General features: G+C 43.6%; 2 protein-coding genes and 1 non-coding gene across 7 annotated transcripts in view; all 3 read left to right on the top strand.

Annotated features, from left to right (window-relative positions):
• The first annotated feature begins 19 nt into the window (after positions 1-19).
• On the top strand, positions 20-14,837 carry TDP2 (tyrosyl-DNA phosphodiesterase 2). Of its 4 annotated transcripts, XM_032341249.1 has the most exons (8): positions 30-282; positions 364-449; positions 3,907-4,080; positions 4,771-4,862; positions 6,308-6,426; positions 7,945-8,115; positions 13,728-14,014; positions 14,062-14,837. In XM_032341249.1, the coding sequence occupies exons 1-7, from the start codon at positions 130-132 to the stop codon at positions 14,007-14,009; spliced, it is 1,077 nt and encodes a 358-aa protein (XP_032197140.1). In that variant the 5' UTR covers positions 30-129; the 3' UTR covers positions 14,010-14,014; positions 14,062-14,837. The 4 variants fall into 4 exon arrangements, with proteins under 4 accessions (XP_032197142.1, XP_032197141.1, XP_032197140.1 ...); XM_032341247.1 differs by having other exon boundaries at positions 13,728-14,837; XM_032341250.1 differs by lacking the exon at positions 7,945-8,115 and having other exon boundaries at positions 26-282; positions 13,728-14,837.
• Positions 14,838-16,120: 1,283 nt separating this feature from the next.
• Positions 16,121-16,256, top strand: LOC116589523. Its single transcript, XR_004285305.1, has one exon. It is a non-coding gene; the product is annotated as a U4 spliceosomal RNA (small nuclear RNA).
• Positions 16,257-18,607: 2,351 nt separating this feature from the next.
• The window catches only part of KIAA0319 (KIAA0319 ortholog), a 95,260-nt gene continuing 91,397 nt past the window's right edge, over positions 18,608-22,470 (top strand). Inside the window, exon 1 of one of the 2 annotated variants that reach the window (XM_032341234.1) lies at positions 18,608-18,631. The gene's annotated coding sequence lies outside the window, so the exon portion shown is untranslated. Of the gene's footprint in view, positions 18,632-18,781; positions 18,988-22,470 lie in introns of those variants that run through there. The other variant, XM_032341232.1, reaches the window with a different exon arrangement.

The following is a 22,470-nucleotide window of genomic DNA, read 5'->3' as shown; positions in this document are numbered from 1 at the left end:
CGAGGGAGGAGCGCGTTTCCGCCCGGGTGGTGGAGGTGGGCGCGCCGGGACGGCGGGCGCCTGCGCAGATCCGGGCTTCGGCGCTCCGTCGCTGCGGGGGGGGGGCGCGGGGGGCCCCCGGGCGAGCCCATGGAGCGGCCGGGCGGCTCGGAGGCGGAGCGGGCCGAGGGCGAGCCCGAGGTGAAGAAGCGGCGGCTTCTGTGCGTGGAGTTTGCCTCGGTCGCGAACTGCGACCCCGCCCTGGCTCAGTGCTACCTGGCGGAGAACGACTGGGAGATGGAAGTAAGTTTCGTCGCGCTCTCTTCCTCCTCCTCGCCTCGGGCCGGGGCGCGCCCGGGTCTCACGACTGTGTGTGTTTTCCAGAGAGCGCTGAACTCCTTCTTCGAGCCGCCCGCGGAGGACAGCGCCGCCGAGAGCCCCCCTGGCCCGGCGGCGGGGCCCGAGTGCTGGTGAGGGGGCGCGCGGCCGGGCGGAGGCGCGGGCCGGGCGGAGGCGCGGCGCTGGGGGCTTCCCCGACGTGCGCTGCGGGCCGGGCGGGGCCCCTCCTCGGGCGGGTCGGGGTCGGGACGTGAGCGCTTCGGAGTGGGTGGGGGAGGCAGAGTTCTGGGCTTGGCAGACTCCGGCTTCCTGGGGGGGGTGGGGGGTCGCTCTCGCACGCCCTGCCGGCGGCGGGGGCGGGGGCTGCCGCGCTGCTCCGAGGTCGGGATGCGTCCACCTCCCCGCGGCTCGACCGCTGCCCATCTTTCCCGGTTCGTCCGCTCCCACCCGCTTTCCTGCCCCACAGGTTGTTACCGGGCATCCGCCTTTCGCTCTCTCCAGTGGGCGTGCTCTCTTGCCTTGCGTCCCTTGTGAAGATACTTAATGGTGTAGAAAAGGTTTGGGGTTTGGAGCCCACGGCCGGGAAAGATTTTTTTCTTTTTTAAAGATTTGATTTATCTCAGAGACAGCGAGAGCGCGCCCGCCTGAGCGGTGGGAGGGGCGGAGGGAGAAGCCGACTCGGCGGAGCCGAGAGCCAGGTGCGGGGACGGATCCCAGGACCGTGAGATCATGACCTGAACCGAAGGCAGCCCCGTAACTGACTGAGCCACTCGGGCGCCCCAGAAAGAATTCTTGAGACCTCTTTGGTGCAAATAATGTGGTTTGATTAAAGCACGGGGACAGGAGGACCCCTGGGCTGTAAGAGCTGTATTGGGAGGAGTGGCCCATTACAGGCTTTCAAGTTGGGAGGGGGTTAGAGTCTCTAAGGTACTTTGGAAGCAGGGTTTCCAGGGCCTTGAGGGGGCTCGCTGTTGTTAGGAAAAGGTCACTTACTACTGTTGAGTAAAAACTCCGTCATGAGACCCTTCAGATGGACATCGGTGGGTCATATGCTTGGGGGATGATTGCCAACATGTACCTTGGGAGAGAGTGGTAGAGATGGAGGAAGTTCCCATGGGCGTTTTTCTGTGTTGAAGTGGACTCACAGGATCCTGGGTGCTGGGCTAATAAGACTTAGCAAAGTATTAACATTAAGGCAGCAGAGTCCCCAGGGGAAGGGCACTCTGCTTCAGGGACTTGTCAATGGGCTGTAGGTAGTAAGGAAATTTAATTTTTCTTTCGCCTTTGTTTCCCACATTTATTACCTTTGCCTAAAACCTTTTTTTCGACTCTTTCCATGTTAAGTAGTATGTACCTTAAGGCCCAGCTTAGTCATGACTTATCAACAAGAAGCTTTCCCTGATCTCTCCAGTCTGGGTAGGTTTTCCCTTGTGGGTAATCTTGCAGCATCCTGCATGAGCCGCTCACAGTAACTTTGTTTATATTATAATTGCTGTTTAATGTTTTCTGTCTCCCACTAAACTACTTTTGGCAAAGTTAGTATGTGTTTTGTACATTAAGTCCCCAACGTCTAGAACAATATTTGGCGTGTAATAAGCTCTTAATAAATGTATATAAAGTTCTCCCGGATATATGGGCAGCCTGCAGAGTTAACTGTTCATAGTGAAGACACTTGTCCCTTTGATCTCTTCAGCTGCACCACCGTACAGATGTAATAAGATCATTTCTTTGCTCCTTTCCCTGACTAGCCTGTTATTGGGGGAGTTGTACCCTCATCCACGGTGACAGAGCTCTGCCTCACCTGTTGAGGTATTCGCCTTGCTCAAGCTGGCCTGTCAGATCCTCTCTCTTGGGATTTCCAGATTGGGAGGAAGCGAGTTCAGTCTGAATCTTCCTGTGGAGCTGGAACAGTAACATGAACCTGGTATTTGTGGGGAAGCTGAGAATGGTGCTCTGCAGAAGGAGAATGAAGCCCAGGGAAGTTGAATCAGTGGAGTCAGATCAAGAGAAAGCCTCGGTTGCATTTTCTCCAGGATAGCCGCATTCCCATACCTGGCTCTGTGACATGTTTCTGTTGCCTTCTAAATGCCTCTATTTTGCACATAGGAGCCTGAGTTAATTTCCATCACTTAAAACCTAAATTGTAACCAGGAAAGAGATTGGAACAGAGGCTCTTGATCTCAGGGTGGTGAGTTTAAGCCCTCGCTATTTTGAGTGTGGGGCCTACTTTAAAAAAAAAAAAAAAAAAAGTACATGCTGGGAGTGCCTGGCTGGCTCAGTTGGTAGAACATGCAACTTTTGATGGTAGAGCATGTGACCTTTGATCTTGGGGTTGTAAGTTAAGCCCCATGTTGGGTATAGAGCATATTTAAAAATAAAATCTTAGAAAGAAAGAAAGAGAAACAAAGAAAGAAAGAAAGAAAAGACATTGAGACAGAGGAAGTGGATCCCTTGAAATAGTCCCACAGAAAAAATGTGAATCCAGCTGAGTAATGGCTAAAAGGAGGAGTTCCCTAGCTCAGAACTATAAACTGGAACGTTAGTAGCGCAATTGGTAAAATTTGAGTAAGTCTTAAAATTATATGATAATGTTGTATTAAGTGATAATTTTCTAATGTGCAGTAATGCTAGGTATACATGTAAGCCTGTCCTTGTTTATAGGAGGTACATACAAAGGTATTTCTGCAAACATCTCAGAATAAAAAGAGCAAAGCAGGTAAACGTTAAGGAAGTGAGATGTTAACATTTATGTGGGTGAATGGTGAAAAGAATTCTTAATACTGTTTTACTGAAAGTTTGTTATCATTTCCAGATAAGAAGTTAATAAGTTAACTAGATTGATCATGGTGATCACTTTACAGTGTATACAAATAGGAAATCATTATATTGTGCACCTGGAATGAATATAATGTTATATGTCAGTTATATCTCAATAAACTTTTTAATTAAAAAGTTAAATTATTTACATTAAATGTATTAACGTTATAAGTATAAAAACCTATTTCTTAAATTTATGTGTTGTGTATAACTGCTTGTCAGTCACCTTTTAATAATGGTTTCTCCCTCCACTCAAATACCTGCCTTGGCGGGGATGGTGTGGGGTAGGTCAGGACCGTGGCCTGGGGCTTGTGCGTGTGGCCTCTCCAGCATGGTAGCGTCAGGCAGTCAGACTTCTTACGTGATCTCCTGGGAGAGAGTGGTCAAAAACGCTTGAGTGAAAGCTGCAAAGTTTCATATGACCAAGCCTCAGAAGTGCCAGGATTTCCTTTCCGCCGTATTCTGTTGGTCAAGTGTCAGTAAAGCGCAGAGTCCGGGAGGAGAGGCGTTAGACCTCACCTTCCAGTGAGGGGACTGGTAAAGAATTCGCAGCTGTTACAGTGAGATCTTATTTCACGTGTTTCATACATTTCACGTATGATTTAAAGTGAATCCAAATTTGGAAATCTTACACTGTGTAGTCTAATTTCAGGTTATAGTTTACAAAATTTCTTTCTCCGCAAGATGAGGGCTACAAATAGAAAAAAATAATTTAAAATTAATCAGTTCATAGATAATTTGCAGAGTTGTGTTTCATTGTGATCTTGCCAGTGTTGACCTAACAAATGAAGAGACAACTGATTCCGTTAGTTCTAAAGCCAGTACATCTGAAGGGATTCAGCAAGAAGACGGCAGCGTGTTCTCTTTCATTACCTGGAATGTTGATGGATTGGATCTAAACAGTCTGCAAGAGAGGGCTCGAGGGGTGTGTTCCTATTTAACTTTGTAAGTATTATTGCTTAGGTTCAATGGTGGCATGATTATGTGGCTTACCTATCTATAAAGAGGGCAATGGTCGAGATTATGGGTTTTGGAATCTGACCTGAGTTCCAGAAGAACGTAAAGAATGGAGAGTGATTGCCTCTGAGAGCAAGAGTCTAGATGAGGTGGGGAGGGAACACTAACTTTTGTTAAAAGGCTTCTAGTACTGTTTCACTTAAACTTTGTATATAATTACTGCTCTGAATATTAAATTACCAGAATGGTCTGTATCTGCTACGTACTAGCTGTATGGCCTTCTGTAGTGCCCTGTGAACCACCGGGGTTCTCTGCAGCTCGGTGTCCTTATGGATAATTGTTTCATGAGGATTCGTAACTTGGAAGGCATCTACTGTAGTATAGGCCCCTCATAGGCTCTCCATATACTGATTCCTGTTGTCAGGGATTCCAGTTCTTCTTACTTTAAAGTGTTAGGACGTATGTTTTTCTAACTGAATTTGTTCTTACGGTATTTTTAAATAGCACAGATCTTTCGCATTTTACAGTTACCTAATATCAGTATAAACATTGAATGTTAAGGTGCCCTAGGGGGCAGTAGCTTTATGTTTCTTTTATGTTGTGGTGTTCTGCTAATCTAGGTGTCAGCAAATGAAATAGTATACTTGGTATTTATTATAAATTGATGTTTTGAATTAGGTACAGCCCAGATGTGATATTTCTGCAGGAAGTTATTCCCCCGTATTGTAGCTACCTAAAGAAGAGAGCAAGTAGTTATGAGATGATTACAGGTAACAATTTTCCTGTTACTATCTTTGTCTTTGAAAAACAGTCAGTGAAAGAGATAAATCAAGGTTAGCCCATACGAGTACACACAAGAAAAAGCAGAAATAAGAAAAGTTTGAGAAAAGTAAGCCAGATACAGGATAATAGAAAAACCATAAGAGCATATATTATTCAGCTTAATATATGGGAAAAGTATTGGGAATGGATGGTTTTTCAGGAAAATATAAGTTGTCAAAATTTGAGACCTGGAGTAGTTTTTTGGTAAAATTAATTTATTAAAAATTTAAGTGTGATAATTGCATTTTGGTTATACTTTTTCAGAAAGTCTGTCTTTATTTCTTTTAATTGATTTTGGGTTTTTTTCCTAGCTTTTTACCCTGGATAGTTATTTAAAAGGCTCTTCCATCTATTTTGTTTTTACCGAGTGCATTTAATGTACCACACCCTGGCTTCATTCCATAATCATTGGCTAAATCTTGTGTTTTCTTTGACTTTCACTTTTACGTAGTACGTGACTTTAATTTTGATTTATTAATAAATTCTCAGTTGCTAAGGAGAAGGTAATCTCTTTTTCTTTGTAGGACAACTTTTCTGCATTCTCTTGGGGATTCTTTTTGACTCTTTGCTGTTTTAGATTTCTTGTTTTCTGAATACCATGCTATTCCTCCTACTTGGTTTCCTTCCTCATTTTAGTGTGTGTGTGTGTGTGTGTGTGTGTGTGTCAGGTTTTTTTGTTTGTTTTGTTTTTCCCTCCCGTTTATTGTGCTGAACATGTGGTAGGAACTTTACTGGAGGATTGTGACCTTCAGTTCTGGAAAATTCTTTCCCTTTCTCCTTTCCTCCTTCTCTGTCCCCCTCCCCCTCCCCCACCTGCTTGCAGACTATCATTTTTGTAGCCACCTGCGGTCCTCCTTGGCCCTCCCTTTCCTTCCCTTGTTTCCTTCTTTCTCCTCCTTTCCTCTTTTCCTGGTTTCCCTCTGCTCCAGTAAACCACTTTCCACTTCTTCAGCTATTTTGTTTTCTGGAAAACAGCTGGAAGCTTTTATTCACTGCCCCTCTACTTCTATTCTTTTCTCTAATTATGATTTTATACCTTTCTAAATTTTTTGTTCATTTACTATAGTTTTTCTGATGCTTGCAGGGTGAGAAGTGAATGCATGTTAGCTTGGCTCAGTGTCTCAGACATTTCTCAGATTTTCTTACTTGATATCATTAACTATTTTTGGCCCTTACGTGAGTTCTTTTTTATTTTTGTATTTCTTTGATACATCCAGCTACATTTTAGGAGGGGGAGGTAAACATAGGGACTCAGTTGGCTATCTTCACCTATTTTGAAGATTCAGATCCATTTAAGTATCTGTACCTTTTATAAAACCTTCAGTAGGGGAACTTTGTGATAAACTACACTTTTGACTTCTCAGCCTAAATTCTTTCCCATAAACATTTGAAGGTAATGAAGAAGGATATTTCACAGCTATAATGTTGAAGAAATCGAGAGTGAAATTTAAAAGCCAAGAGATTATCCCTTTTCCAAATACAAAAATGATGAGAAACCTTTTGTGTGTGTATGTAAGTAATTTTTTAGAATTTACTTTTTTTTTTTTAAACAATGAGTTATTTCTTATAGTTCCATTGTGGCGTCTTTTTCTTTTTTTTTTCCCTAATTGCCGTTAGAGAAAATTTTATCTCTTCTACATTCTTTTAAATAGTCTTAAAGGACATTGTAAATTAAGTTTTTACACAAATACAAATTTGTAAACATATAATCCTGATCTGTTAGATACCTTCTTAAGAATATTCAAAAATCTACCAACAGTTCACATTTGCTTCCTAAAGTGATTCTCCGCCCCCGAATATATTGCATATGATACTCTGTTATACTCTGTAAGGCTTACAAGAATCAATCAAAAGATCTTCCTCTCCTAGAGTTTACAGATTAGCAAGGGAGAGATTGTAGTATATAGTAACTAAAATAAAGGAAAGGCATAAAATGCCCCTGGAGGAGGTGTGATGATGTGCCGTGGAAGTTTAGAGATAACTTTTAGCTAGATTGCTTTTTGTTTTGTTTCTTTTAATTGAGGCATATTTGGCACAAAGGTATATCCTTTCAGGTGTACAGTGCAATGATCGGATATCTGTATATGTTGAAAAATGATCACCACAGTAGTCCAGTTAGCAGCTGTTGCCATACACGGTCACATAATTTTTTTTCCTGTAATGAGATTAGCTAGGTTGCTTAGTGAAAGTTTCATGAGGGAATTTATATTTGAGTTGAGCCCTGAAAAATATGCAAGATGTAGGCATTAAGAACAGAATAGTCCATGCAGTAGAACCACCATGAGCAAACTTCGGCAAATTGCATATTGCGCAATGTGTGTGTATAATATAAAAATATGTGAGAAAGGACATATACAAGTATAAAGGAACATCACATTTAGTTGGGTGTAGCGGGCATGAAAAGGAGTAGTGTGACAAGAAGTTGGTAAAATAGGTAGGATCCACATTATAGAAGGTCATGAATCCCCAGTGTGAAGGAATTTGGACTTGTTTCTGCAGGCTGTTTAAGTAATTAACAGATCCTGCATTGTTAGTATCTTAACTGCAAAATGGTAAATGATTCTCAGTTATTCATTTAACTGACTTTTCTTGAGTACCTATGTGCCAGGCTCTTGATAATAGCAGAAAATAAAAGAGCCATCTTCTCTTTAAAATGACTCATGACTTTGTAGGAGAGAAATAATTATGCTATGGTTCAGTGTAGGGCACTTTAAAGGTAGTCTTTCCAGTATGCTATAGGGATATTGTGGAGGGAGCCGCTGATTGCCTGGGGACATTGGGGAAGGACTCGAGTGAAGGTGACATTTGAGGTAGGTCTTGCAGTATTAGTGGGTGCTTGCTAAATAGTCTTCTTCGGGAGCAGGAGTAGCATGTTGCACCTTGACCTAGAAATATGAGCACAGTGCTGATTATATAGTGCTGCTTTGGTAAATATATACCAATCAGTTGAACAATTGGTTGATTCTGTTATCAAATTTCCTCATTGGTGGTAGTGAATTTTAACAGCTATAATTATTTATCCTGTTGCAGGCAAGTGTGTCGGGAAATGAACTTTGCCTTATGACTTCTCATTTGGAGAGCACCAGAGGGCATGCTAAGGAACGAATGAATCAGTTAAAAATGGTTTTAAAGAAAATGCAAGAGGCTCCAGAGTCAGCTACAGTTATATTTGCGGGAGATACAAATTTAAGGGATCACGAAGTGAGTGACAAAGCCAGTTTTTTGCTTGTGGGCAGATTATTGCTGTGGAAACTAATTTAGGTTTCTTTTGACCAAAACTGTTACAATGTGTAAGCAATCTTGGGGATGCAATTCAGTAAGTACTTGGCCTGTGCAGTAGGCTTGGCACTGGGCAAGTGGAAGCAGGAGGAGCTCTGACACTACTGGGGGAAAACAGAATTACTACATCTGAAACAGACAACACAAAATGGTATGTGTTGATTAAAAAGAGGGGTATAGAGAAAACAATAGAGAGTTAAGGAAAGATTTAAGTTTTTTTGCAGTATCTCGAGTTGGAAGGTAAGGAGAACAGAAAGATTTGGGTATCATAATTTTTCCTACCTCTCTTCTGAGTTTTCTTTTATCTGCTTTTTTTTAAACCCCCCTTTCCTGGTACTACCATCTCCAGGACAAAGTCTCTTTCTCCTTAGTTCATTTGAGACATACTGGGATTTTTTTAGGACCTCTGTAGACTTAGATCATATTAAGTGGTAAGCTGGCCTTGCTTTTTCCCCCATCTCTGGTTGAACTCAAATCAGATTAGAAGGGAATTGAAACATTCATTTCATTGCCATGAACTCCAAGAGTAGAGAAAGAAGTGAAATGAAAAGGAAGCCTGGTGGGACTTCCGAAGTGAAGGCGGCACCCTAAATGCTGCTTCTTTGTGATCTTGTGCTCTTGCACACAGATCATTTCTAAAAAAGTCTGACTCTTGGACTGTTTGCAAATCAGTGACTTCATGGTAGCTGTTTTGTGGTACCTGGTTGGCTAACCGACCTGCTTAAAAGAAAAATCCTGTTTTTCAACACATGACTGGGAAAACTCAATATCCACATGCAAAAAACAAACAAACAAACCAAAGGTGCATTTTTGCCTTATATCCTATATAAAAATGTATTCAGGGGCGCCTGGGTGGCTCAGTGGCTTAAAACCTCTGCCTTCAGCTCAGGTCATGATTCCAGGGTCCTGGGATTGAGCCCCACATCAGGCTTTCTGCTCAGCGGGGAGCCTGCTTCTCCCTCTCTCTCTGCCTGCCTCTCTGCCTACTTGTGATCTCTGTCTGCCAAATAAATAAATAAAATCTTAAAAAAAAATGTATTCAGAATAGATCAATGACCTGTAAGTAAGAGCTAAAACTATAAAACTCTTAGAAGAAAACAAAGGGGAAAAGCTTCATGACTTAGGATTTGTCAACTTCTTGGCTATGACACCAAAAGCACGACAACAAAAGAAAAGAGATGAGATGAACTTTATCACAATGAAAAACTTTTGTGCATCAGAGGATACGATCACAGAATGAAAAGGCAGTCCACGGGATGGAAAAAATTTTTGTAAATCCTACAGATGACAAGTGAGTAACAATAATATAATTAATATGATATTGATGTTATATGAAGAATTTCTACAAAAAAGAAACAACCTGATTTTAAAATGAGGAAAAGACTTAAGCAGACATTTTTCCAAAGAAGATATACAGATGGCCAGCAAGTACAAGAGAAGATGCTCAACGTCACTAGTCATTAGAGACATGGAAATCAAAGCCATCATGAGGTATTACATCGGTTAGCATGAGTATTAGGAGAATGCCAGAAAAGAACAAGTGTTGGCGAGGATTTGGATTAGAACCCTTGTGTAGTGCTGATGGGACTATCAAGTGGCATCGGTGCCATGGAAAATGATGTGATTCCTCCAAAAACAAACAGTTTCCATATGGTCCAACAGTTCCACTTTGGGTATGTACCAAAAACAAAAGCAGGGTCTCGAAGAGGTGTCTGCACGCCTGTGTTCAAAGCAGCAGCATTAGTCACAGTAACTAAAACATGGTAGCGACCAAAGGGACCATTGACGGATGGATAAACAAACTGTGTTCATGCGATGGAATATCATTCAGCCTTAAACAGGAAGGAAACACTGACAACACGCTCCCGTACGGACAGACCCTGGACAGTATGCTAAATGAAATAAGCCAATTACAAAAGGACAAATTTTTTATGACTTCTCATATGAGTTTCCTAAAGTAGTCAAATTCATACAGACAGAGTATAATTGTGGTTACCGTGGGCGGGGAGGATAGAATGGGTAGTTAGCATTTACTGGGTACAGTTTGAGTTGGGAAAATGGAAAGGTTCTAGAAATGGACGGTGGTGATAGTTGCACAGTTACGTGGATGTACTGAGTGCCATAGAAATGTGCTAACTTTTATGTTGAGGAAGTACTGCAGGTTCGGTTCTAGACTACCGTAATGAAGTGCATACTATAGTAAAACAAACGAATTTTTTAGTTTTCTGTTGCATATAAAATTATGCTCATCCTACTGGAGTCTGTTACAAAGTATTCACGGGCATTATGTCTAAAAAGCAGTATATATACCTTAATAAAAATACTTTATTGCTAAAAATGATAACCATCATCTGAGTTGTCAGCAAGTCATGAACTTTTTTGCTGGTAGAGGGTCTTGCCTTGATGTTGATGGCTGCTGGCTGATTAGGGTGGTGGTTGCTGAAGAGTGGGAGGGCTGTAGCCATTTCTGTGATTGACTCTTGCTTTCATTACTTCTCTGTGCGGGGCAATGCCTTTTTTTTTTTTTTAAAGATTTTATTTGTTTATTTGACAGACAGAGATCACAAGTAGGCAGAGAGGCAGGCAGAGAGAGAGAGAGGGAAGCAGGCTCCCTGCTGAGCAGAGAGCCCGATGCGGGACTCGATCCCAGGACCCTGAGATCATGACCTGAGCCGAAGGCAGCGGCTTAACCCACTGAGCCACCCAGGCGCCCCAAGGGGCAATGCCTTTTGATACCATTTTACACACAGTAGAACTTCTTTCAAAATTGGAGTCAATTCTTGCAAACCCTGCCCTGCTTTATCAATTAAGTCTACATAACATTCCAAATCCTTTGTTGTCATTTCAGCAGTTTTCACCAGGAGTAGATTCCATCTCAAGAAACCACTTTCTTTGGTCATCTGTAAGAATCAACTCTTGGGGCACCTGGGTGGCTCAGTGGGTTAAAGCCTCTGCCTTCGGCTCAGGTGATGATTCCAGGGTCCTGGGATTGAGCCCTACATTGGGCTCTGTGCTCAGTGGGGCGCCTGCTTCCCTTCCTCTCTGTCTGCCTACTTGTGATCCCTATCTGTCAAATGAATAAATCTTTAAAAAAAAAAAAGAATCAACTCTTAATCATTTCAAGTTTTACCATCAGATTGTAGCTCTACTTCTAATTTTCTTGCTGTTTCTACACATGTGCAGTGACTTCCTCTGCTGAAGTCCTGAACCCCTCGAAGTCATCCTTGAGGGTTGGGAGTCACCTTCCAAGCTCCTGCTAATGTGGTATTTTGACCACTTCCCATGAATCATGAATGTTCTGAATGACATCTAGTATGTTGAATCCTTTCTAGGCTTTTTAACATTTTTACCCAGAATTATTCTTCCATCAGAAGAATCACTATAAATGGCAGCTGTATTATGAAATGTGCTTTTTAAATAGTAAGACTTGAAAGCGGAAATGACTCCTTGCTTCCTGGGCTGCGTAGTGGATGTTTTGTCAGCGGGCGCAAAGACAACATCTCCTTATCCATCTACACTAGCTCGTGGGTGCATTGACCAGGTGCATAGTCAGTGAGCAGTAACATTTCGAAAGGAGTTTTTTGTTTTGTTTTGTTTTGTCTTCCTGAGCAGTAGGTCTCAACAGTGGCCCTAAAATAATCAGTCATATTTTAAACAGATGAGCTGTCATCAGGCTTTGTTGTTCCACATATAGAACACGGTAGATTTAGGGGCACCTGGGTGGTTCAGTTAGGTAAGTGTCTGCCTTCGGCTCAGGTCATGATCTCAGGGTCCTGGGATCGAGCCCCGCATCAAGCTCTGTGCTCAGTGGGGAGTCTGTTTCTCTTTCAGTCTCTCTCTCTCTCTGCTCGCTCTGTCTTGCTCATTCTCTCTCTCAGATAAATCTTAAAAAAAAAAAAAAAGATTCAGCATCATCCTTTTTTATTATTAAGCTTTTATTTTAATTCCAGTATAGTTAACATACAGTGTTACATGAGTTTCAGGTATAAAAGACAGTGGTTCAACAATTTCATACAGAGTTAGCATCATTCTTAAGGGCCCTAGGAGAGCCCTTTCAACTTGAAAGTCAGCAGCTGCATTGGCCCCTAACAAGAGAGCCAGCCTGCCCTTTGAAGCTCTAAAGCCAGGCACTGACTTCTCTCTAGCTGGAAAGCCTTAAATGGCATCTCCCAAGAGAAAAGCTGCCTCATCTACATTGGAAACCAGTTGTTTCCTGCAGCCACCTTTGTTAACCCTGTCAGCTCCATCTTCTGGAGAACTTGCTGCGGCTTCTCCATCAGCACCTGCTGCTTTGCCTTGTACTTCGTGTTATAGGGATGGTTTCTTAAGCCTCATGAACCAACCTCTCCTGGCTTCAGATTTTCCTTCTGCGGCTTCCTCACCTCTCTCAGCCTTCATAGAATTGAATTAGAGCCTGGTTCTGGATTAGGCTTTGACCTAAGGGAATGTGTGGCTGGTGTGATCCCGGATCTAGGTCCTTCTGACTCTCCATATCAACAGTAATGCTGTGTCACTATCATTCATGTGTTCACTGGAGTGACACCTTTAATTTCCTTCCAGAACTTTGCCTTTGTATTCACAATTTGGCCTATCTTGGCTTTAGATACACGTTCCTCTCTAAGCTGGATCATTTCCAGCTTTCAATTTAAAGTGGGAGACAAGTGACTCAATTTCAATATTGTGTCTTGGGTTAGGGAGACCTATGGTAGGGAGGAGAGGGGGGAAAGGCTGGTGTGTGGAGCAGTCAGAACATACATTTATTAAGTTCACTATCACTTGGACACAAGTACAATAGTAGCACCAAAGATCCTGATCACAGATGACTGTAATGAATACAGAAATAGTAAGATAGTTTGAAATATAAGGGTTACCGAAATGGGACACAGAGACACAAAGTGAGCAGATACTGTCGGAGCGATGGCACCAGTAGACTTGCTCAGTGCGGCGTTGTCACAGACCTCCAGCTTGTGAAAAACACAATGTCTGTGGAGTGCAGTAAGAGGAGGTATGCCTGTATTATACCACAATAAAATGGTGTTAAAATCCTGGAGTGTGAAGAGGGAGAAGGAAGATTTGATAGTAAATTTCAAATGAAACTCTGAAGGCAGTTAATCTTATTTGATCATAGAAATGCTGTACGTCTACATTTATAGACTAAAGTAGAGTAATAGTTTTGCCTACCTTTCACTTGGATTCATTTTTAAAAAACGAATAGCAATAATAGAAGCTGCAGATTTTCAGCCTTCTAAGTTTTATCTACTACCCAGAGTTAGGAATCTGTTTATGGCAGAAGAGAAGGACAAGTTCCAGACCTCTCTGGCTGTTTAGATACTTTTATGTTACCTACTTACAGTACTTTTATATTACCTACCATACACCAAAATCCTTTTTATAATATATTTAATGTTAATACATAATCTCGCATTGGTACATTAATTTGTGACATTCTGATTTGAAATGTTGCACTTAGACATAATACTGAAACTTTTTTCTGTTAGGAGAAAAAGGACTAAAAGTTTTCTTTTTCTTTTCAGGTCACTAAGTGTGGTGGTTTACCCAGCAACATTTTGGATGTCTGGGAGTTCTTGGGCAAACCTAAGCATTGCCAGTATACATGGGATACACAAATGAACTCTAACCTTGGAATATCTGCTGCCTGTAAGCTTCGTTTTGATCGAATATTTTTCAGGACAGCAGCCGAAAGTGGCCATATTGTTCCCCAAAGTTTGGACCTCCTTGGATTGGAAAAACTGGACTGTGGTAGATTTCCTAGTGATCACTGGGGGCTTCTGTGCAACTTAGATGTGATCTTGTGAAATGCTTTCCAAATAAGAGTTTTCTGCCTTCTGAGTAATTCTGTTCTGGATTTTTGCAAATGTAATTTCTACCTGTCTGGAAAGGTAGGTTATATGGAGGAATTAATATACTATGTCATTGTAACAGAAGAAAATATTACTGCGATTCTTATTTTGTGGAATGCATCCTCAAATTTCAGAGCTAAATATTGATGTTGATTTAAACTAAAGTGTACAGAATATGAGACTTCTTCATAAAGGCCGCCAAGACCATCAGAGCTTCTGATACTGCCCAGAGCTGCCAGCTGGTTCTCGAGCAGGGCCACGTTGTCTCTGGGCTAGCCTTTATATTCTATTTTTAAAATCAGGCACCAAATAGTTTATATCTAAGTAAATCTTTAAAAATAAGATGATATTGTGCTTGGAGGATTGGATCTTCCAATTCAGATAATCTTAAGTGAAAAAGCCATGATTATGTGCATTTAAGTAGGTGGCAACTATCCTATAGCAGACTTCATTTTTGTCAGCTAACAGCACATGAGCGGTAAGCTGTAAATGAAATCTTCTGATTTGAAATGCCTTCACTATTTAAAGTTCATGTTTGTCAACATGTTGCTCTTCATTTTGCCAAAATCAGGCTTGATAATGATTAAAGTTGGTGTTATAGCTGCATTGGACTTTTTTCCTAACAGAAAATAAATGTTTAAAGAGGAATAGCCTTTTAGACTTACTTCTTACACAGTTGAATTATTTTACAGGAGAGGGATAAGGAGCACATTTCAGTGTGCTTTAAGGAAATTTTTTTCCCTCGTAAAAGGAATGTACTTTAAATAAAGAATTTTACTTGTTTATAGTTGGTTTTAGTACGCTTTTATGCCCACAATGGGATTGAAGTTTTTACCTGCTTCTTGTTTCTGGTCCACTGCTCTGACTCACTTTTGTGTGGAAGAAAACAGCTTCTATGAAGCTTCTCAACCCACCAAGAACTACCAAGCATACATTGATATCCTCAGTATAAAAAAAGGAAAACTGGGGAGAATAATTAGAATGAGAAGTGACAGAGCCTCATTTTCATCAGGGATGTCAAAATTAACAGCTAAGACACTAAAAAAAAAGATAAGCCGAATTTATATATAATCCCTTTGTAGTCACAATGGAAAGGAGATTTGTATATACTTATTTAATCATTTTAAATGAGAATGCTAATATCTTAGCCTACATTATGGAGGCAATGGTTAATTTATATAGGAAAAGGATGTTTTTGGCATAAATTATTTATTCACTTGGAAGAATAATTGTTGAAAGAACACACCTTACATTATATTACAAAAAAAATTGAGTGAAAGGCTAATTATAAAAAATAGAATATATAGTACTGTGTATTAGATTAAGTGATTATTGTTTGAAAACTTTGAAAGGAGCATCATTTCTTTTTTTTTTTTTTAAGATTTTATTTATTTATTTGACAGAGAGAGATCACAAGCAGGCAGAGAGGCAGGCAGAGAGGAGGAAGCAGGCTCCCCGCTGAGCAGAGAGCCCGATGCGGGACTCGATCCCAGGACTCTGAGATCATGACCTGAGCCGAAGGCAGCGGCTTAACCCACTGAGCTACCCAGGCGCCCCGGAGCATCATTTCTTTTTTAAGATTTTATTTACTTATTTGAGAGAGAGAGATAGTGAGAGAGAGCACAAGCAGGGAGGAGAGGGAGAAGCAGGCTCCCACTAAGCAGGGAGCCTGATGCGGGGCTTGATTCCAGGACCCTAGGATTATGACCTGAGCTGAAGGCAGATGCTTAACTCATTGAGCCACCCAGGTACACCAAAAGCATCATTTCTTTTCTATGACTCAAAGCATTCAAGTGAAGTAACTTCCTGCTTACTGTTTATAATAGCAAAATCTAAGAAATCAGGTTTGGTTTTTTATTTAAGATTTTATTTGAGAGAGCAAGCTTAAGCAGTGGGAAGCGGTAGAGGGAGAAGCAGGCTCCGCACTGAGTGGGGTGCACAATTCAGGACTCAATCCCAGGACCATGACCCGAGTGGAAAGCAGATGCCGAAGTGGAAGGCAACCAACTGAGACACCCCGATGTCTAAAGAAATCAGTTTTAACTGATGTGAATGGGAACAATTAAATCAGCAGTATCGTAGCCAATGAGGTTTATCCGAGGCGTGATTATTGCTAATTGAAAACTTTCTTTAAAAGTTTACTTATTTATTTTTAAACAATCTCTACATCCAGTGTGGAGCTTGAACTCACAATCCCAAGATCAAGAGTCGCACATTCCTCTGACAGCCTGCCAGGGGACCCACAAGTTAATTTTCTTTTTTAAGTAGGCTCCACGCCCAGCTTGGAGTTGCATGAAGGACTTGAATTCCCAGCCCTGAGATGGAGACCTGGCATGAGAGCAAGAGTGGGACACTTCACAGACGGAGCCACCCAGGCACCCTTAAACAATTCCCAACGAATGCAAGAATTAAGAACCTATTTATTAGCAATATCTTGAATTTTTTTACTTTGGCTCTCGAATTTTTCCAGAATACTAGCTCTGAGTACCTTACTTCCCTTGGGGAAATGCCAACTCAGAATCTTGTATTTATTTCAATAGACTAAACACCACCATTGCCACCGATGTCGAATATACTTGAAGCTTGCTAGACCTTGGTAATTCCGGTCTTTGTACAGTCTGTTAGACAAATGTTCCATCCAACAGCATATAAACAAGAGCAGATGAAGTAGAAGAGCTATACTAAGGAAACATACTTTTACCCTTAATATTTATTATAGTCTCTGACATGTAGCCAGACCTCAATAGATGCCATTAAATGCTGAAGAGAAGTGAAGGATAGTATCCTAACATTAGTGTCCTGGGGAGGCCCACTAACGTTTTTATGCAGTGCCAAAATAGATTCTAAATTTACATATGTATCAAAACAGGTATTCATTATAATGGCACTGACTTAAAAGATGTTAAAAGTTGAACGTTCTGGGCTAAACCCATGCATATTAAAGATCTTTGGGAACAAGCCTGTTGGCTCAGTCAGATTATTGGCACAGTGAGAGGGCACTCAGGGTATTGTGGAATGTCAGGTGAGAGGAGAAAGGGCGTAAGGTGTGGGTTCCCATTGAAGTGGGTTCCCAGGTGTGGATTCTGTGAAGGGTCTTGGTATCAGAAATCGGTCCCTGTTGGTTACTGTTTCAGAGGCAGATTGGAAAAGAAAGGGGGTTAACTAGAGATTGGGTTCTTTCGTGAGCAGAAGAGAGTGTAGTAACCAGTGTGCGTGGGTTGCAAAACAGGTGGTGTCTGGGGTAAGAAAGCAAGTCATTTACAGAGAGGATTGTTATGTCATTTATGGGGTGACATAAATGACATAGGAGGTGAGTTTCTTAAGGTTCTTCTGACATCTGGGGAAGTCATCCTGATTGCATGACTTTCGGAGAGACCATATTTCCTCTTAACTTTGCTCTGGCTTTATCTGTGTCTTCCCAGCCTGGTCAATGGCACGATTGCTTTTTTAATTTTTGGTCCAATCTGATTTTCATTCTTTCAGTCCTGGATAGCTTTCTCTTGCAGCGTGCATTATTGAATTCCCACAGTGGTCCTAAATGAGTGCAATTATCTCCACTGTGTAACTGAGGAAACCGAAGTTTAGCAGAGTTATGTAAGTCGTCCAAGGCCTATCCGCCCCCATCGAGAAGCCTAGGAGGGGCTTGCTTGTGGGGTCTGCGTGACTCATTGCCCTATGTCCCCCAGCCTTGCTAATGTGCTAGGAATGAATGCTCGAGGAACGCGCTGGCTTCTTTTTCCAATCTCTATTTAACCCCCCTTCTTTTCCAATCTGCCTCTGAAACAGTAACCAACAGGGACCAATTTCTGATCCCAAGACCTTCACAGAATCCAGTGTTACCCTACCTAGACATTTGAGCATCTTTATTGTACAAAAACAGAATAAATGCAAGAAAGGGTCTTCTTCCTCGTGAATTTTCTGCGATTCCGATCATCACCTTCCCGTAAACGCAAATGTAGCCTAAACACGGTGGGCACCTAATTAACTTAGAATGCGTGGAGTTGACCGGGCCCCTCCCAGCACCCGCGAACCTAAATCAGAAAGTATCACATGCTCAAGACATAGTAGGGCCCAAAGAGGCTCCCGCCGGAGGAGTGGGACCTGTGCATGTGGGGTACCTTCCCTTCAGGGGACACATTCTTAAAGGGTCTTTAACCCAGGTGGTGTGCTCTTGGCTTCCTTGAGCCACTCTGACCCGGGCATATGAAAGGGGGCTCATCCCCCGGGGCCGTCTAGGATCATGGCGACAGGGAAGGGGTTGGCGAAGGAGAGGAGGTGGGCATACAGAACGCCTTGTGCAAAGTCGCGGGCACCTGGGTGGCGGCAGCTGGGCAGGGACCGCGGCCCGCCCCTCCCAGGGGCGCGTGCGCGCGCGTCGCCGTGGTAACCGCGCCGCGAAAAAGCGCTGAATCACGCGCGCGCGCTGCCCCGGCTCCCGCGGAAGCTGCTGCAGGGGACGGGCGGGGGTCCGTCCCGGGCCGGGCGTCCTCGCCGGACAGCGGCAGAGCCCCGTGGGCCCGGGGCTGGGCGTAGACGGGGCGTCAGAGCGGCAGCCGGGCTCGCGTTCGCGGCTGGAGGTAAGCGCGCCGCGGTCGCCTCCGCCGGTCCCGGGTTCCGACCAGAGTCGCTCCGGCGGGGCTCTGTCCGGGGGCGAGCGGGCGGGGGCTTCCGTCGGCGGGCGGCCCCTCCCGTGAGGCGGCAGCAGCGCGCGCCTGCGTGGGGGGAGCGCGTGGGAGCGCGTGGGCGCGCGCGGCAGCGGATGACGCGGCCGAGGAGCAGGTGCGACGGCCGGGGATGCGGCCCGCGAGCGCAGCCGGGCCGGGAATGCGCGGCGTCGTGGGGCCGGCAACCCGCGGGCGGAGCGACGCGAAGCGGGGGCGGCGGGGAGCGGGCCCCGCCCGAGGCACAGAGCCCCGCGCCCTGAGTTTCCGAGGTGAGTTGCTCGGGGCTCTCGCGGGCGGGCGGGAGGAGCGTCCGAGGCGCGGCGGGGGCGCGGCCGGGTCGGGCGGCGGCGGGAGCCCTCCCGGCTCTCCCGGCCTGGCGAGCGGCGTTCCGTCGCCTGTGGAACCGCGTTCTCTAAACTTGGTTGAGTCCTGTTGGTGGGACCTTTGCCGGCCTCGGCGGCCTCGCCGGAACCTGCACTTAAAACCGCTTCACGGCTTCTCTCGCTTCGCTGGGCGCTTGCTCCGCGGAGCGGGATGAATCACGGCGTGGCTGAGCGCGTCGGCCGGGTGGTCGCGGGTCGTCGCTCTCCGCCGCGCCCCGCTCACGTGCGAGCGGCAGCGAACGCGACGGACCCGCTCCCGGCCGGCCTCGGCCCGGCCGCTTCCACCGGCGCTGCGGGCGCGCTGCGGGCGGCGTAGACGGCGCCGGCGTGAAAAGTCCAGGAAGTGTACGGTCGTGGTAAAAGCGAATTGTACACAGCCGCCCTTCGCAAAAGCAAAACAAAACAACAACAACAACATCCCCCAAAAACAAAACCAAAAAACAAACAAAAAACAAACAAACAAAAAAACCCCAAGGGTTTCTGAGACGAACGTCAGTATTGATTCCTTTATTCCTGAAATGCATGTTCCGTGTCTGAACACTGCACACTCTTCAGACTAGAAGACCACGGTCATGGGGCCCCCTGAAGTGGTGGCAAATACAGCATCTTGTTTTGTGTTTAATATCTTACATCCCTTTTCACATAAAGGAGGAAAACTGGAGATAATCGAGTCACCGAGGTAAGAGTCCTAGAGAAAGCGGAATTTTTCTGTCACCGAGACGCGGATGGGGACGTGGATCAAGGCTTGTTGCAGCCGCAGTAGACTCCTCACACTTGGCCGTGCATAATGCCCGTGCGGCGACGTCATTTTCTTCCAGAAAAACAAAAATAATTCAGCCAAAATCTTTATGCATTAAAAATAGTCAAAAGAGAGTTTCAGTAACTTCTCCACGTGAAAGAGTGGATTGGCTGTCAGATTTTCTTGACTTTTAATTGTTTTGTAGCCAAGCAGAGAAAACGCGTGCTCTTTTTAGATAAATGTGCAGAACCAGGCCTGACTCTTCCATGTTGGGGAGCTGGTGATTTCCAGGTCAGGTGACCTGGGTTTGGTCGTGGTCCTGCCACTCTGTGGCTCTGTCACATTTGGCAAATTCCCTAGTCTCTCTAAGCCTCCGTTTCTTTATCGGTAAAATAAGGATAATAATAGGACTTACTGATAGAATTCCTCTAAGAATTAAACGAAGTTCTATGTATAAGGCGCTGTAACCCTTCAATAAAAGTTGTGATCATTCTTGAAGTAAGTTTTCTTTTCAGGAAGTATGTTCTGTCTTCAAAATAACTTGGCAGTAAAAGTAGAATTATGTTGATGTGACAAAACCTTGTCGCTGATTTATAATGTCAAACCATCATAAAGTACATAATTTTTCCTCGTAGTATTATTAAAACAACAACAATGTTAAACATAATCACAACCTTAAAGGCATGCAATTCCAGATAAGTGTATTTAATACTACAAGGAAGAGTTTTGCTTTAGTAGGCCTAGAGTAATTAGTAATTTCTTGTTCTGTTTGTTGTGTTTTTTTTTAGTCTGTATTTTTAGACACTATTCATGTGAATTCAACAGTGAGAAATTATTTTGTTTATTTCTACTAAGTGGTAAAAAGGGTTAGGTCAACATAACACCTACTTTTGCATCATTTTTCAGAATCTTTCAATAATAGATGCTTGAGTTTCAGAGTAAAGCTTCTCACAGAAATAAAAGGCAGGTAGATAAAGATACAGTATTGGAGTTTTAGCTCTGTTCCCTTCCAAATTACGTTGGTAGAATTACATTGGCAGTTAGAAAGCTTTTCTGTGTCCAAACAGCTGGACGTTCTTTTCCTGAAGTTCAAAAAAAAGGGGGGGGGATTCTAGTAAACATCTATTTAATTTAAACAGTGTAGCTAGAGTAAGGGCATAATTCAGACCTCAACATGAATTTTTAAAGGTGGAGTCTTTCCATGCCATAATTGAAAGCACAAGAATTATGAGAATGGAGGAGAAATGAACAAATTAACACCAGTTAATTTATGGAGTTAATTTGTTACCTTTGTTAATTCATAAATTTGTTATTGAATTTGTTAATTTGTTAAATCTGTTGCCACCCTCAGATTTGATGTATTCCATTTTTCAGTATGTTTCTTCATGAGGTGAGGAGCACACATTGTTCCTTTCTAGGATGAGGAGGACCCTGCTCTTCTAGGATTGTGACTAGCAGCATACCTTAGCATTTCCTTTGGCTTTTGTCCTGCCTTCTGGTCGATGTAACATACTTGTCTTTTAAAAGAACTATCATCTTCACCATCTCTCTCAAGTGTATTTGTATTTATCAGGAAGTTGAAATATCGTCGGTTAGTTCAGTATCTTCAATTTTCTTGTCCTAAAAGACTTGAAACCTCCAAATTTTAGGTGCCCATGCTTCATATGTTGCTGGAGTAAAAAACTTCTCTAGTCATAGCACTGAGATCCCCACTCCCTGTCATATATGTTTATGAGTCTGATGACTAACTAGTCTTCACCCTTTTGCATTGGACCTACCTGGCTGCCTCCTTCCCTTTTTAAAAGATTTTATTTATTTGACAGAGAGAGATGCAGCGAGAGAGGGAACACAAGCAGGGGGAGTGGGAGAGGGAGAAGCAGGCTTCCCGCTGAGCAGGGAGCCCAGTGCGGGGCTTGATCCCAGGAACCTGGGATCATGACCTGAGCCGAAGGTGGACACCCCATGACTGAGCCACCCAGGCGCCCCACAGCCTGTTTTATCCATTGCTACACTGCACCTGCTCTTCCAAATCTGGAGAAATTTTTTGACCTTATTATTCTAGTCGTCTTCCACTCAATTGACCAGTCACACTTTTTTTTTCTTTAAGATTTATTTATTTATTTTAGAGAGAAAGAGAGATAGATTTTGCACTGCTTCTGCCTAGAAGTTTAGCTGTGTGTTAATAAAAGATCTGTTGTTGCTCTGTATGCATGTGCTCTGCTTAGCCTGGGTTTGGAAGGCCCTGGGTTGTCCAAGCAGAGTCCCTGTGAGGAGGCATGCCTTGGCAGGCCAGGTTGCTTTCTAGCTCACTGTGGCATGCCTCGGACTTCTAGCCCCTGTGCATTAGTCTTTCTAAGCTGCAGTGACACGTGTGAGGGGCTCCGTAATATTTCATGATGTCAGTAGACGTCCACCGTCTTTCCTGCCACACCAGTTTGCTGTTGCCGCAGAACAGAATAGCGCAAACTCTGGGGCTTAAGACAATACCTATTTATGAGCATGAATTAGGGTCTCCCTAGACCCACAACAGGTTACCAGCAGAGCTCATTCTCATCTGGCGGCTGTGGGGAGGACCCTGCAGCCCAGCTCAGTCAGGCTGTTGGCAGAAGCAACAGGACCGAGATCCGCCT

Source organism: Mustela erminea, chromosome 4 (assembly GCF_009829155.1).
Source record: "Mustela erminea isolate mMusErm1 chromosome 4, mMusErm1.Pri, whole genome shotgun sequence".
Lineage (NCBI taxonomy): Eukaryota > Metazoa > Chordata > Mammalia > Carnivora > Mustelidae > Mustela > Mustela erminea.
The sequence above is the reverse complement of the archived record's forward strand: the minus strand, read 5'-3'. Positions and strand labels throughout refer to the sequence as shown.

Excerpts from the sequence above, each read along its gene's own strand:
- TDP2 (XM_032341249.1), top strand. The coding sequence starts at position 130 with ATGGAGCGGCCGGGCGGCTCGGAGGCGGAGCGGGCCGAGGGCGAGCCC. Across the intron at positions 283-363 it reads AGAACGACTGGGAGATGGAA|AGAGCGCTGAACTCCTTCTT; the intron begins GTAAGTTTCGTC and ends TGTGTTTTCCAG. Across the intron at positions 450-3,906 it reads GCGGCGGGGCCCGAGTGCTG|TGTTGACCTAACAAATGAAG; the intron begins GTGAGGGGGCGC and ends TGATCTTGCCAG.